At 38.9% G+C, this 23,711-nt stretch overlaps 1 protein-coding gene across 6 annotated transcripts in view; it reads right to left on the reverse strand.

The window, feature by feature from the left end:
• The window catches only part of PRKN (parkin RBR E3 ubiquitin protein ligase), a 1,237,035-nt gene that overhangs the window by 651,903 nt on the left and 561,421 nt on the right, over positions 1–23,711 (reverse strand). For all 6 annotated transcript variants that reach the window (XM_061428497.1, XM_061428495.1, XM_061428496.1 and 3 more), the window contains one exon: positions 10,542–10,625. In XM_061428497.1, coding sequence (XP_061284481.1) covers positions 10,542–10,625 — 84 coding nt within the window. The remainder of the gene's footprint in view (positions 1–10,541; positions 10,626–23,711) is intronic.

A 23,711-nucleotide genomic window follows, 5' to 3' on the forward strand; every position in this document is an offset into this window, starting at 1 on the left:
ATAATTCCTAGTTTGTAGTAATCATGACTTTGTAGCATCCTGACTAATCCTCTGATATGGGGAATCTCTCCATTATTTGCTCTATTGGGATCCAGTGGTCATAGAGTTCATCTAGGTAGTCCCATAACCATGTTTCTTCAGTGGCAACTTCTTTATCACAGTTCAGTTGACTCTGCTCATTTCATAAGAGTAAACACAAGCCATCTCCAAAGAGCTTCTTTAGCTCAACTCCAATAAAATGTACTTTTTTTGCTTCTATTGTTGTGGTTTTATTCTTATGCAGCCATATGCTGTAACCACATAGCTGGGCAGTGTAGAGTTGTCTCCAATTTTATCTGCTTTATCCACATGAGATCAACATCTTATCGCCAAAGTACATGACAGAACTGCAGTCCTTAGGCAATGAACTTATTTAAAGCATTTCATTATTCAATCAAGAAAATGTCCAAATTGAAATGCATGCATTATAATAATTATTAGTACTCACTGTTAAATACTAAATTAGAATTGATTCTCTGAATGTTCTCCATATATTGCACATTGTACTAAGTGATATGAATTTTAACTGCTTAACATAAAGCCATTTAATGACATAATTGTGAACATCAGTGTAAGTTTTAATGGAATGTTAGAAGCACATGGAGAAATGGTTCTTTGAAATGGCTTGTTTTTATAAGGCAGGTATAAAACTAATAAACGAGATAACTGTGAGGGAAAACGACAGTGCTAGGGTCCAGGAAAATACTGAATTTCTGAATAAGGTACGAAAATCTACAGATATAAACAGTCACATGATCCAATAGACTATTGTTTACTTCTTAAACTCAGGAAGCTTTATTGAGTCCTGAATCTCCGCAAACAGTATAATTTCCGAAGTGAGGCACAGGACGTGCTCTACAAATGGAGAAGTGGAAAGAACACAGACGTTAATAAACACACACTTAGAAACAGGAGTCTCAAACAGACACGCTAACTCGCTTCTCAACTGCTCAGCAAACAATGCCAGTCAACTGGGTCATCCTGAAGAAGGGATGACTCTCAGAGAGTCTCAAATTTCACTTCACATAGGAACCCATTTTCAGCTGAGTTCAGTTAAGTCGCTCAGTTGTGTCCGACTCTTTGCGACCCTCTGATATTTTCAAAAGTTAGTGGCAAAGGAAAAAGGTCCCAGTTTTCCAGTAAGGGTGGCAATAAAGGAGTGGAGAGGAAACCCTTTATGCTGGGTCATTCACTCCTGGTGATTACAGATAACAGAGACTTAACCAAGAAAAACAGAATTTCAATCAACCACTAAACAGACCCCCACTGAGGAACATACTGGAGAAACGTGAACGGATGAGACAAGGAAACCATATGGCTGTTCTTAATGACCCAATAAATACAAGAAAACTGTGCCGCTTCTAATCGGCTCTAAACTAAAATCTCATCTGTATGTCGTTTCTAGCTTTAAGGAAGGCAAAATGCCGATTCTCATTTACCTTGATTCACACATTTACCAGGGATTTAAGGACAGTAGTGTGTAAAAATAATCTTTTATTTTTGTATACTTCGATTTTCTTTTTCCTTCTTTGTTCTTTATCATATCTCTCATGCCAGCCAGCTCAACTTCTCTTTCAGCCTTCAAAATATCCAAAGTTTCGTGTGGTGAGATTCCTTCTATAACCAGTCATAATCGTCTATGTAAAATCCCGCAAACAAAAATAACAAACACGGGAAAGGGAGGAAGTGCGCCGCCTCCACTTTCTGTCATGTCTAGAATTCCAGATACTTTCCAGGAGAGCGTTCTCTCACAGCAGGGCTCGTGCAAGAGGGTCTTTTCTGCTGGAAGCTATCCTCCGGCTTCTCCACCAGGAACTCTGACTCAGCCTGCAGATTCCAGCGCTGGCCTCCCATCAGGGGTGCCTTAACCCACAGACTCTAGGCAGCCATCCCGGTTCGTGTCTTTGTAAAGCCTGGGCTTTGCTTTCATCCTCCCTGGTGACAAGTCCAAGCTCGTCAGGACGGAGAGGACCTCCGTGGATGCAGAGGACGTTGATTTTTGCACCCACAGGAGTGCTGAGTCTCCGGCCTGCCAGAGATCAGGCAGCTAATAAGGGATCAATGAGCATTAGTTTTCTAAGTCATTAGGGCTTCCCTGGGGGCTCAGGGGTAGAAACCGCCTGCCAATACAGGAGGTCTGGATTTGATCTCTGGGTTAGGAAGATCCCCTGGAGAATGAAATGGCTACCTGCTCCAGTATTTTTGCCTGGGGAATCCCACAGACAGAGGAGCCTGCTGGGCTACAGTTCATACGGCCGCAAAGAGTGGGAAACGACTCAATGCTACAATAACGACAACTCCTGTCATTTCCTCTGCCTCGTAAAATGCTCCTAACCTTGGCGACATCACTACCTGCGGAATTTCCACTGTCCCTGCCTCAGCCCACTGCTCCAGAGGATTCTCTGTTCACCTCTGTTGAGGGAATTGCCATCTCTGAGACCCCGCAAAAACACGCTGTGTGCCGGTCTGCTGGCCTCTGGGAGACACCAGTTTGTCTTGTTTCTTCTTTCTTCTCACACGGTGAAGTCTTCTGCTCTCCTTCATATCCATCTTCATCAAGATGTAGTTCAGGATAGAAACCATCACTGGCGGAGCCCACCCTGACTGACGTCTTCCCCAAACTATGAGAGCAGTGGATGAAATATTCTCGTTTCTGTCCCTAGTGCCGGCATAGAAGACAAGGTCAGTGCACATTTTCCCTGCACTGCTCAATCCGAATTGAAGTCATTTCTGTAAAGTCTTATCTTCCCAACCAGATTTCCAGTGCTTGAAGGTCAGTCTTTGTTTTCTGTGCAGTGAATAACATAATCAAAATATACTTGGTATGAAAACAACTATATTTCTCTCAATGGAAAAACACACACTTTAAATTATAATTTGCTTTTCCATCTTTACACATAAAAGTTTTCTCTACATCTCACAGAAACACTCACATATGATGATCAGCACTGAGTTTATTTTCCAGAACTCTGAGTACTGAGGACTGTATACTCTGTATACTGAGTACTGATAATTACCTACTTTAGGAAATTCAAATATGAGGATCCCAAACTATGTCTGTTTTCTAAATATTAGTGGAACTAAATGTTTTCCCTCATGTGAGTCAATAGTGCATGAAATTCTTCTCAGTTTTGATTTTATTCTCCACTGCTATTTTCTATTTATATAATTATATTTTCTGTACAACATCTCAAGTTTGGTAAGCTGGTTTATGTGTGTGCTTTGCAGCATATATCTTACAAACTAAATTTTATCATGGCCTCTGATAACTTTCTGAGAGCTAGCTTGACCTGAATAAGAGGGATGATAGTTTCTTAATGACTGCCATCAAGGCATGATGAAGTATGGGTCTCCAAGACACATCAATCACCTGCTTGAAGGATCAAGAAGGCTTTTTCCTGGTGGAGAAGCAGGCCTCATTCTCTTGGCCCATTACTCCTACATCTTCCTTCTATTCTTCTCACTCCATTAGCCTCCTGTGTGTCTACTCAGAGGCTATCACAGTCTGACCTCCAGTCCCCAATTCCTGGTATTTCCATTTAGGTCTAATCTACCATCCCAACTGAAAAATTTGGTGATGTTTACAGGGGTATTTAATCTTTCTTTGCTCCAGTTCTCAGAATTTCATTTATAAATCTATTGAAATTATCTTATCACACCTCTTGCTATCTTCTCAGGTAAATCGATATACCCTCTCTCCTAATCTAAAACCCAGCAGTCTTGAAGTGCTTTTTTGGTTAATCATGATAAATTCCTCTGTCATATCTTTGTGTTCTGGGGCCCTTGTCTAAAACCACAACATAACCTTCAACAGAGCCTCTCACTGACACATCTAGGTTTGAAATCATTCCATGGAGAGATGAAAAATTAAGAAGTAACTTATGAAGCCTTTAGGGATGATAAAAATGCTTAAAATTGCTCATACCTCAACAGCATTGTGGTAATATTCATGATTTTCTTCTGTATATGAAATAAGATATGAATTATAGCACATCAAGTGAAAAAGCAACTTACACTTCACACAGATCAGGGTTTTCCTGGAAGTGAGGAAGCAAGAATTCTTTTCAATACTTAAAATGTACATTAAAGAAACTGCACATTTGCTTGAAAAAATGGCATCATAAACTATAACAAGGGTATGTTTGTGGGACTACGGTGTGGACATTGGTGATCTCGCGTGTGTCAGTACTCTGCTGTGTACACATACACTGACTTCCTTTCCTTGGTGATTAATGTTGCAAGAGTGTACAAGAGTCTTTAGCAATACTATGCAGAAGATGACTGTTGATCTAATTTTCCACTAAGTTGTAAAAGCACTCAAATAAAAACAGGGTTATTTCACAGAAAAAGGAAAACTGAATGGAATTGAGTCTGACTTCAGAGCCACAAATACCTATGAGTATTTAAAAATGACCTCAATTTCTTCAGTTCCCTAAAAAAAAAAAGACTTTTTTTTTCCACAGTGGACTTATTTATAAATAAAATTTAAAAGGTTTTGTTTTAATTCACAAAATTTCAGCTGATTCTACAATAGTATACATATAGATAGATATATAGATACAGATATAGATATAGATACATGCTTCCCCTACGGCTCAGTGGGTCAAGAATCTGCCTGCAGTGCAGGAGACACAGGAGACGCGGGTTCAATCCCTGGGTTGGGAAGATCCTGGGGAGAAGGAAATGGCAACCCACTCCAGTATTCTTGCCTGAAAAATCCCACAGACAGAGGAGCCTGGGGGGGCCACACAGTCCACAGGGTGACAAAGAGTGAGACACGACTGAGCGACTCAGCAGCAAAAAAAATATATATCTTTAAATTTTACCTTATTTTTTAAAAGAAAAAAAAAATCACACTATTTTCCCCCACAAGTTTTCCACTACTCAAAACTTGATTTAGAAATAAACTGTCCTTGAGTCTGAATACTTGATAGGTTTCTGAAAAATGCTGTAAGAAGTTTCTAGTTTGTCACCCAAATTGCATGTCAGACAAAAAAGAACATTTTGTCACGCTGAGATACCATTCAATCATAATCTGAGTTTGACTGCAATTCTACTTTACTTAGAATTGCGAAAATATAACTAGAGAGCAGTGTAAGGACAGGGCGAGCACCTCTCTCCCACCAGGGATGAGGGCAGAATGGGACGCATTGGTGTGTCCTTCCTCTTTGCCTTCTGTCCCCATTCTCCCCCTCCACCCAGCTGGCCCTTGAGGTTTGATGAGGCCCCTGGACCACAAGGGCTGGGATTGTGTAAATACACATTTGGAGATGCTTGTGATGTGTGGGTTACTGCGTAATGCAGGTAAGATTGGGCAACACAAGGATATGCAGCCAGCGGCTCTTAGACTGTGCACATGAAGGCTTTCCTTTGTGGTTGTCTCAGGGAACCTCAGATTTGGTCAACCTCAGATTTTTTCTTAAAAACAAAACAAAGCCAATCTTCCATTATTATTAGATATTGGAAAAAATAAGAACATATGAACTGCACCAGCAAACCATCCCGAGAAACCCTAAGACTCATTCTATGAGATCCTGGTTAAGCCTAAAACAACATAAAAGGAAACCAAAAGAAAAAGAGCTCTTCAAGCGCAGTAATCTGATTTAAACTGAAACATCAGTAAGGAACTTTGGGACATAAAATATGCAAATGGTTTATAAGTAAAAATTGTTCAATATTTGGTTACACTTATTTAATATTCGTTGTTTCCTGGTCAACATCTTCCCAGAAGATGAAACCAAAGATGGAGACTGTGAATATTAACATATTCAGACGAATGTTCCAGTAGACATATACTGAGCCTAACAGGGAGAAATGAAAGAAATAAATTACATATTGAGTACAATGAAAACTCTCCATTTGCTACACTGAGTTTAATAATTACATCATTTATTATAATTCAGAGGATAGTTTTTAGTACCAAGTTTCACATGAAATAAGTCTTTGAGCTATTTAAGAGATTCTTCTCAACTGTTTCTGATAAGAAAGAAAATTCTATGTAAAAGAGCTTAACTCTGGTCAAAATCAATCTAAAAAAGAATTTAAGCAAATATTACTTCTCAAAGATATAAAATATGATGCATGCTATAGGCTGTTAAGTGGTAGAATCAACACCCCTTAATAGGCATAAACATAATGACCTTGGTTATTTATTACTTTATTTATTACTCTGCTATGATCTGAATGTTTGTCTTTTCCTCAAATTCATATGTTGAAGCATAATCCTCGCTGTGATGGTATGTGGAGCGGCGGCCTTTAGAATGTGATATGGTCACGAGAGCAGGACCCTGAGGAATAGGGTTAGTGCCTGTATTAAAAGACACCACAGAGCTCTTTGCCCTGGCCACCACAGGAAGAACTGGTGAGCTAATGCCATCTAAGAATGAGGAAGTGGGCTCTCCCCAGTCACTGAATCTGCTGGTGCCTTAATCTTAGATTTCCATCCTTCACAACTGCCAGAAGTAAGTATCTGTTGTTCATAAGTCACTCAATTTATGATACCTTGGGACTTCCTTGATAGCTCAGTTAGTAAAGAATCCGCCTGCAATGCAGGAGACCCCAGTTTGATTCCTGGGTTGGGAAGATCACCGGAGAAGGGATAGGTTACCCACTCCAATATTCTCGTGCTTCCCTTGTGGCTCAGCTGGTAAAGAATTCGCCTGCAATGAGGGAGACCTGGGTTTGATCCCTGGGTTAGGAAGATCCCCTGGAGAAGGGAACAGCTACCCACTCCAGTAATCTGGCCTGGAGAATTCCAAGGACTGTATAGCCCATGAGGTCGCAAAGAGCTGGACACGACTGACCGACTTTCACTTTGGTATAGCAGTCTCCACAGACTAAGACAAGATATAACTGAAATTTTTTTTTCATTTTTTTCCCCCTGCAATTATTCCTGATCCTGAACCCCACTGTTCAATTGTCAGGTGTGAGGGAAAAGGCAACAATCTCACAGTTGGCTAAGAAACCCTTCATTACCACAAAAGCACTGCTAAGCCAGACACCTTCACAGGGGAGTGTTTGACAAACAGGGGATGCTCACTTTTAAAAGTTGTGATTTGGAACTCAGGGATAATGCCTAGAGAGTAAGGCTCTAGGTATGCTTCAGTCTACATCTGTGCAAGTAAGAAAAGATATGTATTCCCCAAGGCACATAAAAAAATCCATATCATATCCAAAGTTGAATTAATTTCACTAATGGAAAAAATGCTAATTGATTTTTGTTCCACTTATTCTCAGGTGCACACCCTTTGAGCTGGCTAGAATTCTTTTTATAAAAAGGTAAGAAGTCTTTTAGAACTACTGTGATGCTTCTTTCTAAGACAGCAGTGACAAGCGTAGAACTGACTTCATTTCAGATTTCTCTGCCTAAAGCGTAGGTAAGGTCAAGTTCTATTTGTAGTCTTATAAACTAAGGTGAAAGTTACTGCTATGTAAAATGATTGAGCTAATCTTTAAGTGCATAAATATTAATTAAGAATACATTACAGAACCTACTCTTTTGAATTTTAAGTAAATGGATATTTTATTCAAGTGCTAGAAATTGAAGGTTTTATGATAATATAACATATACTTTATATAAAACTGTGTCAAAAATTTAAAATACTCCATAAATGTAAAAATAATAAACTACTTAAAATGCCTATCCTCTCACCTTCTTAAGAAACAAACACTACATTCAAAGCTTTAGAAAATAGAAGAGACATGGTTTATATTTAGCTGCACAGTAAAAGTGCAATCCAGAAACGTGGTTTAAATATAAGGACAAAGAAGAAGGAATTAAACTTTTCACATTGCTTTAATTTTATGCTCCATGCTTACATGCAATATTGCCCAGCAACTTTATATTATCTTTACGGATATTTCCAATCATTAAATGTTATCATACTGATTGTTATATTTTGTTTAGTTTTTTTTCCATTTTTTTCCAAACATTCTTTCTCACATTTCAGGCTTATCTTCTGGGATCATTATCTTTCTTCCTGAAATAATTTAACTTAGAAATTACTTAAAAGTTTTAGATGGAAGTTGGTTCCCTGAGTTCCTATTTACCTGAAAATGCCTTTTTGGTTGTTGTTCTTAACTTTTTAGAAGATTTTTCTTAAATACAATTTTAGTTTAGCATTTATTTTCATTCAGGTTTGAAGATTCTGTTCCCATTTCACCTGCCTTCTGATGTTGCGACTGGTTAAATAACTATCGATTCTTTCTCCTGTGTAGCAACCGGTCTTCACTCTGCTGCTTTTCAAATTTTCTCTCTGACCTCTATGTTCCACAGTTTCACTGATCGATTTAGGTGTGACTTTCATTTTATTCTTACCCCTTGGGATTCTTGGGTCTTAAAAATTGTGGAAAGTCCTGCTTCGTTATATTTATTATTGTTTTTGGTAGCATCATGTGGCATGCCGGATCTTAGTCCTCTGACCACGGATCAAACCTGTGTCCTTGCAGTGGAAGCATGGAGTCCTAATCACTGCCAGGTAAGTACCTCATTACCTTTTAAAATATTACCTTTCCACTGTTCTATTATTTTCTTCAGAAATCTAATTTTATCCTCCATGTTGTTTAACTTCTCTTTTATTATTTTAAGTATATTCTATTAGGTCAAATTTCAGATCTAAGTTATAATTTCTCTTTCATATATTCACTCACTTTTTAACCCATTTAGCTAATTTGCTGTCAATTACTATAATTTTTAATTTAACATCTCTATCTAGAGTGAAAATAAAATAGGCAACTATCCTTAGAACATTCCTCTCTCCGATTGATCCCAGGAGATCATGTTTTACAGGAGGTTCTTTAATATAATTCTGTGGTTTCATTTTCTACCCCGATGAGGCCCTAAACTCACCAGTGTCTTCTCGGTCTGAAGCCCTAAACCCCTACTGGTGAGTGACTTTAGCTCAAAGGATTTTCCTTCTGGAGAACAGCCAGAAATATATACTTTACACTTTTGGCCTATAAACTTTTCTTCACTATGTCATCAGCACAGTCATTCTTTAAAAGATAAGTATTTTTACTTCAATTCAGTATTTTTATATAGTGTGTACTGCAAGGACTTTTTTAGGGTATCAGCTCACCATGCTGTCGGAAATAAAACCTCAATATAAATTAATTTATACTAAGCATTATGTATTGATACATAAGTAAGTTGAAAATTCAACAAGTAAGAAAAAGCAAGACTATCAACCCTACTCTATCCGCCTTTGACTGATCTGAAGCTGAATCTTTAAAGACACAAGACTGTCTATTCTGCTAAGCTGAATCCTTCCAATTAATATGAAGCTACATGGAGGCAGTCAGACTGTCAATGATTGAAGTAGACTTTCAAAGGACTTCACATTGCTGTAAAGATGCTATGGGGATCATAATGTTATATGCACCAAGGGATTTACATTATTATTAAATGTAATTATATCTGCATGTTATGTAGATATACATATTACACTCACATACATACACACATATGTAATTATACTTAATTATTCCAAATAAAAATATATGTACTTTGATTTCATCCCAATAGCAAACTTGCAAGACTGCATTGTGCCTTGATAGCTGTCAGTGACACACAAGTCACTATTTTGCACAGGATTTGCATTAATACAAAGCTGTTCAGTGTCCCCAGTCCCAGCTGATGGAGAATGATTTTTACTGCTGCTCACTGCTATCTCCATAGCCTTGCAATCCTCCAGCAGATTGGAGAGAGAAGACATGTCTGATGATCAAGCTCAAACACTCTACCAGAGAAGACCTTAGCTGTCGGCTGGCTCTGACAGTCTGTGAACTAACACTGACATTTCTGTCGGTGCCATAACAGTATTTACAGATTGGAAAATATATACAATCAGATAATGATGGACCCAAGGATTTTCCAAAGTAAAAATTGTAACAATATCCAAATTACAAACATGACCATAATAATAACATTATTTTTAAAATAACTTCAGTACTTAGGGTCTCACTGCAGAAATACCTTCTCGATATGAGAGATATGCCATATGTTTGCAAAGAAAATGGGATTACAGCGAACAGAGGATGGTGATTGCATTTATAGTTGGCCATCCATTCTAGATTTTCTAAAAGCCCACTGTGTCCAAAAAGCACTAAGAAAGGTAGAAAGAGTGATTCTGAATGACAGGGAATAAAAGGTAAAATATCATAGCATTAGGAAAAGCATGAATGTATAGCTTAGTTATTTTCTTTTGCCAAACTCTGAATGGAATCTTCTTTATAGTCCATGAATATCATCTTATGAGGAATTTAAATTGTCCTGTTTCAACACAGTCACTCCAAATGGCTAAGTCTCCTGGAAAATGACACCGGAAGGCAATGATACAGTCAGAATTCTTGGTGAACATTATGAACTCTTCTGAATCTGATAACCTTTTTTGTAAATATAAAACATGGATGGAAAATACTCAATGAGCATTTTGTCTGTAATCTCATTTCCCAGTAAACGCTGGAGATGTCATAATGAAAGAACAGATTGGACCCGTACTTACCGCTCTGCTCCCAGGGCAGTTTGGAGACTGACATTCACCACTCATTCGGTTTGGGATTAAGACATCTTCCCAGCAAGAAGGACCCTGGGAAAAAAATAAACAAAACAGAGCATTCTTGGTGCACAAATTATAAAATAAATGTACTCACTAACACATTGTACTGTTTATGTTATAAAATGATAATGAAAGTAAAATCTAGTCCAGTGATCATCAAAAGTAGAGTACATAGACCTGGGGGGTTCTCGGGGCCCTGCAAGGGGATCTGCTAGGTCAAAACTATTTTCAACAACGCACTAAGGTAATATTTGGCATATTGCTCCAAATGTGTATCACATATACATGGAGTCCTTTCCCCTCGCAGTTACATTTGATTGTTTACAAACGTAATTAAATACATTTAAGTTCATTTCAGTTTCAGTTGCTAAATTTTAAATGAAAACACACTTGCAAGTTGCACCCAAAAGGAGTCTTTGGGGGGCAGCAGTGGAATAAGGGGGCTTCCCAGGTGGTTAGAGGTAAAGAACCTGCCTGCCAACCAATGCAGGAAAGGTTAAAAGAGGTGGGTTCCATCCCTGGGTCTGGAAGATCCCCTGGAGGAGGGCATGGCAACCCCCTCCAGTATTCTTGCCTGGGGAATCTCATGGACAGAGGAGCCTGGTGGGCTACAGTCAACGGGGTCGCACAGAGTTGGACACGACTGAAGCCACTCAGCAGGCAAGCAGGCACATTGGAGCAGGGTCAGCAAGCCGGCAAGAGACCCGGCTGCAGTCGGCAGGCTGAGCAGACGCCGTTATCCCCTTCTCCTTTCTGAGGCCCCGTGAGAATTACAGTTAATAATAGCACGATGTGAATCCAGGACACCAAGGAAGACAAAAGGCAGAAGTCTGGGTGAGAAGAGAGTTTCAAACTTTTCTGGAAATCTGCCATCCGCTACAACAGAGCGACCTCTCTGTGCGCAGGCCCACAGGGAACCCAAAGAGGAAACGGAGGTAGGGGAGAAAGGCAACGGAGACCTGGAGCAGCTAACAGGGAGAAGGTTTCCTTTCAAGAAGCATAAGATCCTAAATCTTCCTGCTGGAACTGTCAGATCCTTGGCTTAGAAACACGGAATGCAATGAAACTTTCTGTGTATATGACAAATATGCACTTTTCGTGTGTTGTTTTTTTCAGGTTTCAGAAAGCAATGAAAATATTTATGTAGCAATTTTGTTACATACGTACCATTTTATCTGACAAATCCTTATGTTATACCAGGAAATTAGAGAAAGCTCCTTCAAAATTTTCTTTTTGATCTCAAACATTAACAAAATAATACAAGCAATTAAACCGAAAAGAAATCCATTGGATGAGAGAATTAGACATAATGAAATACATGTGCTAGTTCGTCCATGCTACTCAAATGATTAGTATTGAACGCTATTGCTGTAGCCACCCTGGACACAGAAACACATGTTCCAGTTACTTTCTGACATTATAAAGCAGATTTAACTTTTCTCATTTCTAGTTTTAGAAAACATGAATTGTTTAATCATTGTATAATATGCAGTAGTTGCATGGCTAAAGATTTATAATTAATAGTCTTCACACAGGAGAGAGAAAGGTGTCCAGACCGCAAGGTGTAAAAAGACTGCAAATCACACGGCAGCACGAGGGAGCTATGAATCAGAATGTGTCAAGGAAAGAATGAAAAGAAAATCTATTTCATCTCTCAAAGGTAGAGCACTGGAGAAAGATATCAGAAAACCCATGTCAGACAGCACAGTGTGAAATACACGTCTTAATAAAGAATTGTGTGCCTGTTTTTCAGAAATTGTTCTCCTTTTTGGTCCAATAGTAATTACAACCAAGAAAAATACACAACTTACATAAGCATCTATATCAGGGCTCAGTAACAATGGCCTTGTTGACGAAATCCAGGCTAGGGTTTGTTTTTGTACAGCCCATGACCTAAGAATGGTATTACATTTTTCAGTGGTTAAAAGCATAAAAAGAAGAGTATTCTGTGGTGCACAAAAAGTAAATGATATTCAAATTTCCAAGTCCAAAATGAAATGTATTGCACACGGCTGTAGCTCATTTGTGTATTATCTATGCGGCTTCTGCACAGCAAGCTCAGAACTGAGCTGTTGAAACACAGAGGAAGTGGTTCAAAAAGCCTTCATATTTACTATCTGGCCCTTAATAGAAAAAGTTTGCCAATCCTTGATAGTATATAAAATGTTCCAAGTTCATAATGAAAAACATTCAAAAAACATTGTAGCATCATTTTGGCCAGCATATAATCTCATTAATTTGTTGAAGTAGTTGCATTCTGGGTCTCAAGTGAGAAATTACTTCAATTAAAACCTTAGCAGTATTGATCTATCAAATCTGAGAACACATTGATAGAATTCAGTGATCCAAGTTGTTTGAATCAGTAAGAGAGTAGACAGACAATTATAACATCTGGGGATTTGTGTTGAGTAATCTTACAACTGACTGAAAATCATGAAGCAGAATATTATTTAAACAGATGTATATGATGCAAAAAGTTAGAAAAAACTGCATGAAAAAACTGCCAAAAATCTATAAAATATGAGTCTTCAAATAGGATTTATTCTTAAGAATTTTACAACAAACCCACAAGTCATTTTGGCTCTGTCTTGTCATGTCCAATCAAGTGGGGAACTGAAGTACTTAAATTCAGGCAAATTCTTACCTGAATATCACTCTGACAAGATTCAGACAGTTAAAAGTGTTTTACACCCCCCACCCCAGATTATCTAAGTAAATTCTTTAATCTGTTCTTCATAAGTGGGCATAAACAATGCTGCTTTAAAATATTGCACATTATGTTTTAAAAAATGTTTCCAGACAGTCTTTGCATTTACAGGCTTGGAAAAGGTAATTTAAGCATTTTTACTACAATTTTGCCAATTATCACTGAATGTATTTAAAATATCCTCTTGAATGTTTCCATAAATATCTAAGTCATATAATTAAACTTTAGGGACTAAAATTATTTTGAAAATCATACTTGTTGAGAATTGGGAAAGGAGTACGTCAAGGCTGTATATTGTCACCCTACTTATTTAACTTATATGCAGAGTACACCATACAAAATGCTGGGCTGGATGAAGCACAAGCTGGAATCAAGACTGCTGGGAGAAATATCAATAACCTCAGATACACAGATGACACCACCCTTACGGCAGAAAGTGAAGAGGAACTAAAGAGCCTCTTGATGAAGGTGAAAGAGGAGAGTGAAAAAGTTGGCTTAAAGCTCAACATTCAGAAAACGAAGATCATGGCATCCCTGGTCCCATTCCTTCATGGCAAATAGATAAGGAAACAGTGGAAACAGTGGTAGACTTTATTTTGGGGGCTCCAAAATCACTGAAGATGGCGACTGCAGCCATGAAATTAAAAGACACTTGTTCCTTGGAAGAAAAGCTATGACAAACCTAGACAGCATAATGAAAAGCAGAGACATTACCTTGCCAACAAAGGTCGATATAGTTCAAGCTGTGGTTTTTCAGTAGTCATGTATGGATGTGAGAGGTGGACCATAAAGAAAGCTGAGTGCCAAAGAATTGATGCTTTCAAATTGTGGTGTTGGAGAACACGCTGGAGAGTCCCTTGGACTACAAGGAGATCAAACCACTCCATCCTAAAGGAAGTCAGTCCTGAATATTCATTGGAAGGACTGATGCTGAAGCTGAAACTCCAATACTTTGGCCACTTGATGTGAAGAACTGACTCCTTGGAAAAGACCCTGATGCTGGGAAAAATTGAAAGCAGGAGGAGAAGGGGACGACAGAAGATGAGATGGTTGGATGGCATCACCAACTCAACGGACATGAGTTTGAGTCAGCTCCGGGAGTTGGTGATGGACAGAGAGGCCTGTTGTGCTGCAGCCCACAGGGTCGCAAAGAGTTGGAAACGACTGAGTGACTGAGCTCACTGAAAGTATGTATTTCCACCTGTCATACAGTAGATCTTATTCTGTGTTTTCCTCCCTTTGATATAAAGATCTTTTGCTTCTAATAAAGCTAAGCATGGTGTTATGATTATGTTAGAGGCTTAATAATGCAACCATTAAATAGTAAGCAGGGAAAATAATATGGGAAAAGATCTTTTGAATCAATATATATCCACCAAGCAACTCTTCGTTAAACAGCTCTTAAAATCTAAGAATACAGCTATGAAAAAGAGAGAAGAATCCTTTTCTTATAGCTTTTGTTAAGTATACAGAAAGGCTAATGTTGTAAATTAGCTGGGCACACATATTCAATGAATAAAATTAAAAAGGATATTAATACAAAATGCTGGTCAGATGTAAAACAAATGGAATACACATACATAGCTGGTCAGATATAAAATGTCACAGCTAGTTTAGAAATTTATTAGGAATTTTTAAAAAGTTAAACATACAACTAACAACAAGCCCTGGCCATTCCACTCCTAGATAATTAACAGGTAAATCAAAACATGAGTCCCCAAAGAGAATCATATACCAATGCTCAAAACAACTTTATTCTTAGTAGCCTCGAACTGGAGACCACCCAGATATCTATCAAAATATGAATGGATAAACAAAATGTGCAACATGAAGCCAAAGAAATACTACTCAGTAATCAACAGTATTTTGTTATTTACAAATGCAGCACCATGGATGATTCTCAAAATTATGTGAAAGAAAGAAGCCAGATATGAAATACAATATATGCATGGGGCTTGCCTGGTGGATCAGTCATAAAGAATCCACCTCTCAATGCAGGAAACATGGATTCGATCCCTGATCTGGGAAGATTCCCACATGCTGCAGAGCAACTAAGCCAGTACATCGCAACTACCGAGCCCAGGAGCCACACCACTGAGCTCATACACTCTAGAGCCTGTGCTCCTTAACGAGAGAAGCCACCACAATGAGAAGCCCCACACCACAACAAAGAGTAGCCCCTGCTTGTTGCGACTAGAGAAAAACTGGAGCAAAACTGAAGACGCAGTGAGAACGAAATAAATAAAATGATTTTAAAAAAACGATATATACTAGATTCCACTTATATAAAATGCAAACAAATCTATAGTGGCGAAAACAGAAGAGGGGCAGCTTTGAGGTGGGGGCGGATGGTGGAATGGGCTGCAAGAGGGCATGAAGAATCTTTCGGGGGTATTAGGGGCTGAGTTGTGTCCTCTCAAATTGAATATGCTAAAGGCTTAACCCTCTGTAGAATGTGACTGCATTAGAAGAGAGGGTCTTTAAAGAGGGAATTAAGGTAAAATGAGGTCATTATGGTGGACTCTAATTCAATGTGACTGGTGTCCTTAAAAGGTGTCTCTAACAAATGGGCCTGGGACATAGAAGAGAGAAAACATCCCATGAACACACAGAAGAAGACAACCATCTATAAGCCAAGGCAAGAGGTCCTGGTAGGTACCAGGCTTGCTGACAACTTAATGTCAGACTCCTAGCCATCAGAATTGTGAGTAAATGAAATTCTGTTGTGTAAACCTCACAGGCTGTGGTACTTCATGATGGCACATCTAGCAAACCAAGACAGAGGTTATGGAAATGTTCTCCAGCTTCATCGTGATGGTGGTTTTGTGGGATTATATACTTGTCAGAACTCTTCAAATTATACCCTTCAAATGGAGACCGTCAATTTTACACAAACTATTGCTCAGTAATGTGTAATAGGAAAAAATGAACTGAGAAACTGCCAAGGAAATTCTGTGAGGGAAGTAGAAGCTTTGCATCAACCGGCACTTGACCAATTGAATATGAATATCTAAATCCCTTCTTCACGCCATACAGTTTCTAGAAGAAAACAAATGAAAACATCTTTACAACCTTGAAACAGATAGAACTTTTTACAAGGACACTGGAAGCTCTAACCATCAATGAAAAAGATTATGAACTGAACTTCAATGGAAATTATATAAACAACTTCTGATCACCAAAAGACACTTGTGAATATGCAAGCCACAGACTGGAGGAAATATTTGCAATGCATACATCTATGAAATAATATCTAAGCTATACAGAGAACTTCAAAAAATAGCACCAATTTTTTCATGTATGACAAGCATGTAGACAAGCATACCAATTCAAAATAAGAAAAACACTTACAAAAGAAGACATACAAATGGTCAATAATCATATGAAAACATAGTCAACATCATTAAAAATAAGGAAAATGCAAACTAAAATAAAATACATTTTCAATGGTTTCACATCTTAGCCAGCACAATGGCTAACTTTTTTTTTTTTTAAGGTGGATAATCCTAAGGATTGACTAGGAAGCGGCATGAGGAATTCTTTTGGAAATGTTCTGTACTTTGATTGGAGTAGTAGTTACATGAGTATGTATTACTGTCAAAGCTCATAGAACTGAACCCTTAAATTCGGTTCATTTTATAAATTGTTCCAAAATTTGGAACAAGGAACTGAATTTTCACCTCTCCTTATTCAATAAGGACTTACTAACGCCCTGCCTCTCAGTAGCTCTTCAACCTTAGAGGATTTCCTGGCCATTCAGGGATCAGCTGGCCCAGGACAAATGGAGAAACAACATACCTTACCTCATAGGGGTGTTGCAAGGATTAAATATAAAATGCTGAAGCCACTGCCAGACACATGCTACGTTCTCAACAAAAGCTAGCCATTTCTGTATTAACCATTCAGCACCCAAACGTGATGAAGGGGTGGGATGATTAGGGACCATCGCCAGTATGGTTTAAAGAGCATTAATGCATGTAATTAAATTATTTTAAATTAAAAAAAAAGTATCTTTACTTCTTCAGTAATTTCCCAGTGTAGACTTTAGAGGCAATAATCTGTTTTTTGTCATAGGATAATCCAAGCCACTGACAATCAACAAAGACCAGTTCTGTGGCTCTGAACGGCTTGCTAACATTCATCACCAAGCTACAGAATTCTTAAAGTGAAGGACCACATCCTACTTATATGCACATGCTTTGATGTGAATAGCGAAATGCGGTATGTAAACACACTGAACATTCAGATACATGTTAACTGAATCGGGCTTTACTTTTCTCTTCTTTATATTCTCATTTTCATACTATAAAAAACTGAAAGATCTATGTTTTTCAAAGTTGTGTTTTCTTTTAAAGCAGACTTTTTTTTTTTCCTAATGAATTGTGTATAGAATCCAAAGTATAAAACAAATAATGCAGGCCTATTCTACTTGGAGAAAAAGGATGGGCCCCCCAAACTCTTGATGCCTATTGGTTGGAGCTCTCCTGCAGTTCCTTGCCACGTGGGCTTCCTAAATGTAGCTGTTTATTTCATATGTTAGCAGGAGAATATCTGCATAGACCCCCTAAATGCAGTCTCCTGTAATGTAATTAATGGAAGTCTTACATATTAATAGCATGACTGGGGGAGTGGCAGGTCTCTCATCACTTTCGCCATCTTCTCTTGGTTAGAAGGAAATCAGCAGAACCCCCCACATTCAAGAGGAAGGGATTTCAGAAAAGCATGGACACTACGAGAGAGAGATCACTAGAGGTCGCCTCCTTGACTGTCCCTACCAAAGCTGTTTCATAGATGAGGAGAAAGACCTTTCATAAAAGAAAGTTTAAGAAATGATAAGTGCTGGGAAAACTAAACAGCTCCATCTAAAAAAATAAAATTAGAACATTCTTACACCATACACAAAAATAAACTCAAAATAGATTAAAGCGCTAAATGTGAGACCAGACAGTACAAAACTCTTATAGGAAAACATAGGCAGAACACTCTCTGACATAATTACAGCAGTATCTTTGTCAATCCATATCCCAGAGTAACGGAAATAAAAATAAGCAAATGGGACCTAATTAAACACAAATATCCTTTTTGTTTGTTTGAACTCAAAACCTTTTGCACAGCAAAGGAAAGCGTAAGCAAAATGAAAAGACAGCCTACAAAATGGGAGAAAATATTTACAAATGATGTGACCAGCAAGGGATTAGTCTCCAAAATTTACAGCTTGTGCAGCTTTATATCATCAGAACAACAACCCAATCAAAAAACAAGCAGAAGACCTAAACAGACATTTCCCCAAAGAAGACCTACAGATGCCCACGAGGCACAGGAAAAGATGTTCAACCTCACTGATTATAAGAGAAATGCAAAAAGCCACAATGAGTGATCGCCTCACAACAGCCAAAATGGCTATCATCAAAACGTCTGCAAATAGGAAATGCCGGAGAGGGAGTGAAGAGAAAGGAACCCTCTTACACTGTTGGCAGGAAGGTAAATTGGTGCAGCCCATATGGAGCACAATACGGAGGTTCCTTAAAAAAACTAAAAATAGAGCTAACATATAACTCTGCAATCCCACTCCTGAGCTCAGGTCCGAAGAGAAACATGGTCCAAAGGGATACATGCATCGCAATGTTCATTGCAGCACTGTTTACAATAGCCAAGACATGGAAGCAACCTAAATGTCCATTGACAGAGAAATGGATAAAAAAAGAGGTGATACACAGATACAATGGTACATTACTCAGCCATTCAAAAGAATGAAATAATGCCAGACAAAATCCACACAGTACCACTAAATCTGCATGCTCTCTGATAATGAATGCCTCAGTGTTCATCGGGTCACAAGCATAAGCATAAGGTATCTGCACCCACATGTAGGCTTATCAATGGCTTCCAATTATTTAATATAATTTCTTTGACCTCAGAAAGGCACTTTGCAGCTCTTCTAGAATTTGAAACCACTACCATCTCCAGTCATCCTTCTTAAAATACATTCATGTGATGCAAATTTTAAGTCACTGAAGTCGTTATTAGCTCATTCAACAAATTATGTACCCCGTACGTTAGTCCATGGGGTCACAAAGAGTCGGACATGACTGAACGACTGAACAATAACAATACTGGGACAGATATCTTGCTGGCCTGGAGATAAGACACTGAACAAGTCTTTTATATTTAAAGGGACAAAAGTGATTTAAGAAATAATACATATATTTTTTAGGGTACATAGGAAGAAACCCTGACCTAGACTGTTAGAAGGAATATTGTTTAGGCTGAGACCTGACAAAAAAAAAAATACGAATCAGAAATGAAAAGCAAAACTCCACAACAGAAAAGGTTTTGAGCAGGGAAAACAGAACCAGTCACTAGAACTAGTCGCCAACCACTAGACTGGTTGTGGGATCTGTGTATACTTTCAATGAGATGGTATCAATAATCAATCCATGAATAATCATTTACTTTGGTGCCTCCTAAACATCTTAATCTACAATGCTTGAAATTAAGATTCCACTAAAATGTTTATTTTGAGGACTTCCCTGGTGACTCAGCTGGTAAGGAATCCACCTGCAATGCAGGGGACCAGGGTTTGATCCCTGGGTTGGGAAGATCCCCTGGAGAAGGGAATGACTACCCACTCAAGTATTCTGGCCTGGACAATTCCATGGACTGCATCGTCCATGGGATTGCAAAGAGTCGGACATGACTAAGCGACTTTCACTTTCAAAATATACATTTAAACATAATGAAATGCAAAGCACTGATTTCAAAGAGATGGGCATACCAACATGACAAACAGTGTCTTTGTACTTTTGAGTGAGAGCGACTGGATTTCAAATCCAACAGTCATTACCAGATATGTAACAACAGCTGTGTGTGTTAGTCACTCAGCCGTGTCCGACTCTCTACAACCTCATGGAGCCCACCAGGCTCCTCTGGTCATGGAATTCTTCAGACAACAATACTGGAGTGGGCTGCCATTCCCTTCTCCAGGAGATCTTCCCAACCCAGGGATGGGACCCATGGCTCCTGATCGGCAGGAGCTCCGGCACTGCAGTCAGATTCTATACTGTCTGAGCCACCAAGGAAGACCATGTAACAATAAGGAAGTTAAATAATCAGAACATCAGTTTTTTACATGTTATGTGAAAAAAATGACAGCTGTACCTGTATCATGATGAACGTGAGAGAGTGAAAAAGGTGGCTTAAAACTCAACATTCAAAAAACAACAATCATGGCATCTGGTCCCGTCACTTCGTGGCAAATAGATGGGGAAACAATGGAAACAGTGACAGACTTTATTTTCTTGGGCTCCAAAATCACTGCAGATGATGACTGCAGCTATGAAATTAAAAGATGCTTGCTCCTTGGAAGAAAAGCTATGACCAACCTTGACAGCATATTAAAAAGCAGAGACATTACTTTGCCAACAAAGGTCCATCTACCCAAAGCTATGGTTTTTCCAGTAGTCATGTATGGATGTATGAGATGGACTATAAAGAAGGAAAGCTTAGCACCGAAGAATTGATGCTTTTGAATTATGGTGCTGGAGAAGACTCTTGAGAGTCCTTTGAACTGCAAGGAGATCCAACCAGTCCATCCTCAAGGAAATCAATCCTGAATATTCACTGGAAGGACTGACATTGAAGCTGCAGCTCTACTACTTTGGCCACCTGATGCAAAGGACTGAATCACTGGAAAAGACCCTGATGCTGGGGAAGATTGAAGGCAGGAGGAGAAGGGGATGACGGAGGATGAGATGGTTGGATGGCATCACTGACTCGATGGACATGAGTTTGAGCAAACTCAGGGAGTTGGTGATGGACAGGGATGCCTGGCATACTCCAGTATATCCAGTCGCAAAGAGCTGGACATGCATGAATGACTGAACTGAACTGACCTACATCATAGGGTTGATGGCTATATGAGGTCAAGTACTTATGACAGTGTGAAGTGTTAGTCGCTCAGTCATGCCTGACTCTTGGCAACCTCATGGCCGACAGCCTGCCAGGCTCCTCTGTCCATGGGATTTTCCAAGCAAGGACACTGGAGTGCTTTGCCATTTCCTTCTCCGGGTGACCATTCGGACACAGGGATCGAAGCCGGGGCTCCTGCACTGCAGGCAGGTTCTTTACCAACTGAGTTAGTTGCTACATCAAAGTACTTACACACTTGAATACTCAGTACTAACACTTCAATATTCAAGTACTTATACTTGAACAATTAATATTCAATAAATATTAGCAGGTACTGCTTAATAACTCTAATTGGATAAAAATGGGATCATGGAAAGAACACCCCAAAAGGGCAGAGATTCAGAAGGTCTATGTTCTAGATGTAATTTGACTAGAGTTAGGGTGATCAGTTTAGACACAGTTTAAACATCTTTATGCCTTAATTTCCTATCTCTAAATTGTGAGTAATAAGAGCTCACAGTCAAAGAAGATAAAGAATGAGCTAATTACTCTGAAAATCCTTTATAACAGGCATTCAGCTATAAGTGAGGGGACAACTGGAGCTGTGAGCATTTTTCGACAGTATGATAGTAGAAAGCAGTGGACTCACACAGTAACCTCCTTATTACTGCCCCAAACATAAGGCCACGTCCAATGAGAAGAGATGGTTGATACATAATGATGCAGCTGCTGCTGGGATCAGCAATTAAGCAGAGCAAGTGTCTATGCTTGTATTGATTACCCAATGCTGCCGAGTTAACTCGACAGCTGTTTAAACAGAATATCTCAGCTGGTCTTAAAGATTTTCCCCTAAAACTGGGGTATCTGTATCGCTTATGAGACATAATTGGGCATGATTTAGTATAAAATGAATTTCCTTCCATTACTAAAACGTGTTTCATATCATAAAAAGCAAGCATTTCATCACCTAATACTCAGTAACATACTTCTCCCCTCCAAGGAAATTACTACAAGACAGAAACATCACATTTCTACAAACAATCTGCATCATTGTAAGTGAAACAACTCTTGGTCCACCGCACTAGAGCCCTGCTGAGTCTGACACAGTCAATCACTGTCATTATTTATCGCGAGGCCTTCATGTAGGGTGCCATTGTGCTAAATGCGCTAAATGTTAAACAGCATGGTTATTCCTTCACAATTTCCCGTTACCAAACTATTTCTGAATCACAAGATGCCCTCAATTATACTACCAAGTGTTGACAGGTCTGCTGCAGGCACATCACAGAGATAGCAGGATTTAAACAGCTGTGATTTTTTTTTGTCCTATTTCATAGAATTGAAACAATGGAGACAAATAAAGGCTTACAGTGATTCACTTTTATGCACTCTTAACAGATTTAATTTAGGAGAACCATATGATTATCTTCATCTGTTCAAGTTCTCTTTACTAAGAATAATCTTGCCACTGCAATGGAGGGAAATTTGCTGCTGCTCAGATTAGAGGCAGTTTCAGGCCGCATAACAGGCTTCTGACTGTTGGGATGGAAGCTCTCATTTCAATTCAAGGCATGTGAATCTATCTGAATAACAACATTTATTATCATGTAAAGCTTCCTAGTTATCTCAGCAGGCTTTATATCTTGATAATCACGACTGGGACTGGACCATGCTTATTAAATGTGATAAGAAGTTTATTAGATTTCTAGTGAATGCCCAGATACCACCACCATCATAAAATACAGTTTTATGAACAACACATTTTGGTGTTTACTATACTACTCTGAATCCCCTACTGATGCTGAACTCAATGAGCCACCTTTTTTTTTTTTTTTCAAAAAAGGGAGAGGAAGAAATAATATAGGATGTGCTTAAATGATTAACAGATCACAGTTTAGTTCAGTTTTCTGTTGCTTCAGTGGAATGAACTGGCCATGAACAGCAGCAGTATGGGGTGACTGTCTTGGCCAGGCCACAAAAGCTACACATGTTGTACAAATGGAATTGATGTGTGCTTCTGAGTCTTAACAGGGCAAGCGGCTTCATAAGAACTGGACAAAGATTATAAAAAAAAAAATCATTTCTTGAGGGTGCTCGAGGCAGTGAATTTGGATGGGCCCGGCCCAACCAGGCATTGGACACGCTTGTCATGAACGGGCGGCTGGCTAAGCATAACCCTAAAGGTGCCAGTATGACTCCCACAACCAGGCATTTTCACTGACTGCCAGCGTTGGGGCAGGGGACATTACCCATACTGACCTGGGTTTTGTGAACTGAAAAGAGCAAAAATGGCTTAATAAAAACTATATATATACATATTTTTTATTTTTATTTTATTTTTTAAATTTTATTTTATTTTTAAACTTTACAATATTGTATTAGTTTTGCCAAACATCGAAATCAATCCGCCACAGGTATACCCGCGTTCCCCAACCTGAACCCACCTCCCTCCTCCCTCCCCTACCCTCCCTCTGGGTCGTCCCAGTGCACCAGCCCCAAGC

Source organism: Bos javanicus, chromosome 9 (assembly GCF_032452875.1).
Source record: "Bos javanicus breed banteng chromosome 9, ARS-OSU_banteng_1.0, whole genome shotgun sequence".
Lineage (NCBI taxonomy): Eukaryota > Metazoa > Chordata > Mammalia > Artiodactyla > Bovidae > Bos > Bos javanicus.